The sequence below is a fragment of the Lactuca sativa genome, chromosome 1, assembly GCF_002870075.4.
Source record: "Lactuca sativa cultivar Salinas chromosome 1, Lsat_Salinas_v11, whole genome shotgun sequence".
Taxonomy (NCBI): domain Eukaryota; kingdom Viridiplantae; phylum Streptophyta; class Magnoliopsida; order Asterales; family Asteraceae; genus Lactuca; species Lactuca sativa.
Window position 1 is genome coordinate 163,238,135 of NC_056623.2, and position 3,286 is coordinate 163,241,420.

The window sequence follows — 3,286 nt, forward strand, 5'->3', positions numbered from 1 at the left end:
CAATAGGGTATGTATGAGGATGTATCGAACTAACTAGTAGAGATGTCTTTTTTTATAGGGATTAAAATTGTAACTAATAAAAATTTAGAGACTGAAAAATGAATTATTGAAATTAAAATTAAAGAAACCTATTGAAATTAAAACTATAGAAACCAAATTTATAGATTGAAATTAAATATTGCACATGTTAAAGTTATAATTAATACTAAAAATTTAATATCGTGGCGTACGTTAGCACTGTATCCCTTTAAAGCGGCGACAATTGTATACGAGTTATAATTATAATAATTAACATATAAAATTTGAATAATTACAATTCTAATAACTAGCATATAATAATAGTCAATCTCTAAAAATAAATATCATTTTTATCAAAATACCTCTCATTATTAGTTAAACTACCATGAAATTAAATGCAACTATAATGAAATTAAATACAACAAAATAATATAATTGTCATTTCATTTAATAAAATTAGCAGTAATTAATGTTTTCTTAATCTGTATATTTTTTGTTTATGGATAATAATTTTGGGCCGCATAGAATACAAATTCAATATTGTGGTGTACGTTAACATTGTATCCCTTTAAAGCGGCGAAAATTGTATATGAGTTACAATTATAATAACTAGCATATAAAAATTGAATACTCGTTTTAATTATCTTATGTGATGTGATTATCTCGAATAGTATGTACCTTCAATATCAAACAATGACCCGTACGACATGAATTATTTTTGTCATGTAAAGCCAAAACTCACATGAACCTCTTATCAAGTCTTGTGGATCACTAGAACTTTATTCTTCACCACCACTCATGTATACTACATTATCCTTCCCTTCTCTTTTCCCTACCATTTCTCACAATGTCAACACCACTTCAACCATCACACTTGGGCACAATAACTTTTTCTCCAGCAAATCTCATGAACCTGGTAGCCAAAGTCGTAAAGTTTCTGGCAATCAATGTCGGGCTAGAAGGCAACTAAGATTTAGTGAAGACGAATGTGAAAATGATGAAGAATATGGACACAATGAAGCGATATCATTGTTAGAATTCTATAGCCAGGTGGCAAAAAACGAAGCACTTTTGGTTAAAGCAATCGTTGATGACCTAGAAGTTGAAGTTCTAATCTTTAAGGTACATGGTGAATAACGAGTTAACGACTCATAAATACAAATAGTTTTAACTGCCCTATTAGTTTCATGTTTTCTACATTGTGTTTGAAGTTGTAAAAATTGTTTTTATCACAATTAGTTAACTTATCCTCGGTCTGGTTCCAAATGTTATCAAATTACAAATCATTAGTATTTAGTCTCGTTGTACTTTAATTTTTTGGCCTATGATTTATATTGAAATAATGTTTTTGATTATATATATATACATATGGTGATGTAGGGATTCTCATCGAGCTTGAGCTCAGGAACTTCTCCTGACCCCACAAGGAGCATTCTCCCGGCAAGAGCGGTTATAAAATGTATTGATCGAGTCAAAGGCCCCTTTGATCCATCTAATATCGATTACATTGAGAAGGACTTGACACTTGAAGCCTTTGAAACAGTTGTTGAAAAAATAAAATCCATTCGATCCAATCATCAAAACTGAGTGACTAACTCAATTCTCATGCATCGGTTTGTTTTCACATATATAATTCACAAGCATATATTCATATATTGATGTTTTACACTTTCCAAATTAAATTCTTAATATTTGCGAAGATAAGCTAGAAAAATTATATGTAATTTGTAATTTTATAATAGAGAAAACATGAGAATCAATACTATAATACAAAGGTAATTAAATTTTTGTTACTATGTCTTCCATTTAGTCATAATCAGAAAGCCTGTGATCGAACCAAATTTGGTTCATCAGAAAACAATATTATCCATTATTTATTTATATTTCTATAATGAGCCACATATCTAAGAAAATTCTGAAACTTACACGGCCAACTTTCATTTGCTTATTTCTCAGAATCGGTCAATGTGACAACCGTCAATTTTCCGATCAAGTCAAACTCAAATAAAGTCAACAAGTCAAATCAGTCAACTCATCTAACCCTTGTATATTAAGGTTTACATTATGTTACTATCGTACAACTCACTATTTTAATAAGAAGTTATCACTTGGAAAGTTCATTCGTTCAGAAATTCTAAACCCTAATCGGGGTAAGTGATGAAATTATTCGATAAAACGTTATTTCATACCCCTCGGGGGCATATAACCATCATAACAAAGCTTAACGGGGTGTACAAATTTTGCGCTGCGAAGCTAAACATCCAAAAATGTCACAAACAAAGTCTCTCTCAATCTCTCTCTATCTCAAATCTCTCCCAACTTTTTATAGTCATCCGGGTCATCTCGACCCTTAACTTGGCCAAAAATCACTCAAAACGGGAAGAAAACTTGAAAAACAGCCCTTAAGGACCGAAACCCCTAATTAGAACCGAAGCCCCCTATAGGAACCGAAACTAGATTAAGAACCGAACCGTAAGGACTAAACCTGCCAAGACCAAAACTACCTTCAGGACCGAGCTTCGGTCTATTTCACTTCCTTTCCCGTGTTCGCATGCGAAGTGCTCGGACCGAACCCTCCTCTCGGTTCTCATTAGACAAGTGAGCCTTACCTTCGGTTCCTCCTCCCCACTTTCGGTCCTTCTCCAACAACCAACAACCAACAACCGAACCGTGTCACTATTCCCCCATACTTAGTCAATTGATTGTCCTTTTACACTATTTCACTAGACATGATCAAATCAAAGGGCTGGAAATCTCTACTTCACTTCCCACATTATTCACTCTTTCTCAAGAAGAATCAAACCCATTTCTCTCTCACTTTCTCTCTCTCTAAAACTCGAAATTGAAGGTTATTCTTGAGCATTTCCCTCCAAGTTTGGTAAGTAACTTCATCCTACATTTGATTATCTTTCATCCTTTCACTCAGATCATGGATTCCTTACACAAATATCATCATATTTGTTACTAGATCTTCGAATCCTAAGTATCTCCCAAGTGTTCTTGACTTGGAAACCTCTTTTCTTCATCATCCATCTAATGAAATCACTCAAGGTGAGTTCATACCCCCACATTTTCATGTTTTCTTCAAGTTTTAGGGGTAGAATACAAATTAAAACACCAATAACATAACTAAACTCAAACATCAGCTTTCAATAGAAAAGTTAATCTTCATTCACGGACTGTTTTGAACATCTTAAACTTTTTAGTTTTCAAAACTGTATTAGACGAAAATATTTCAGGTTTATACCTTTAAAATGACTACTTGCAC

At 33.0% G+C, this 3,286-nt stretch overlaps 1 protein-coding gene across 1 annotated transcript; it reads left to right on the forward strand.

The window, feature by feature from the left end:
• The first annotated feature begins 750 nt into the window (after positions 1 to 750).
• LOC111912642 (uncharacterized) lies at positions 751 to 1,811 on the forward strand. Its single transcript, XM_023908394.2, has 2 exons — positions 751 to 1,140; positions 1,399 to 1,811. The coding sequence occupies exons 1-2, from the start codon at positions 817 to 819 to the stop codon at positions 1,603 to 1,605; spliced, it is 531 nt and encodes a 176-aa protein (XP_023764162.2). The 5' UTR covers positions 751 to 816; the 3' UTR covers positions 1,606 to 1,811.
• Positions 1,812 to 3,286: the final 1,475 nt, after the last annotated feature.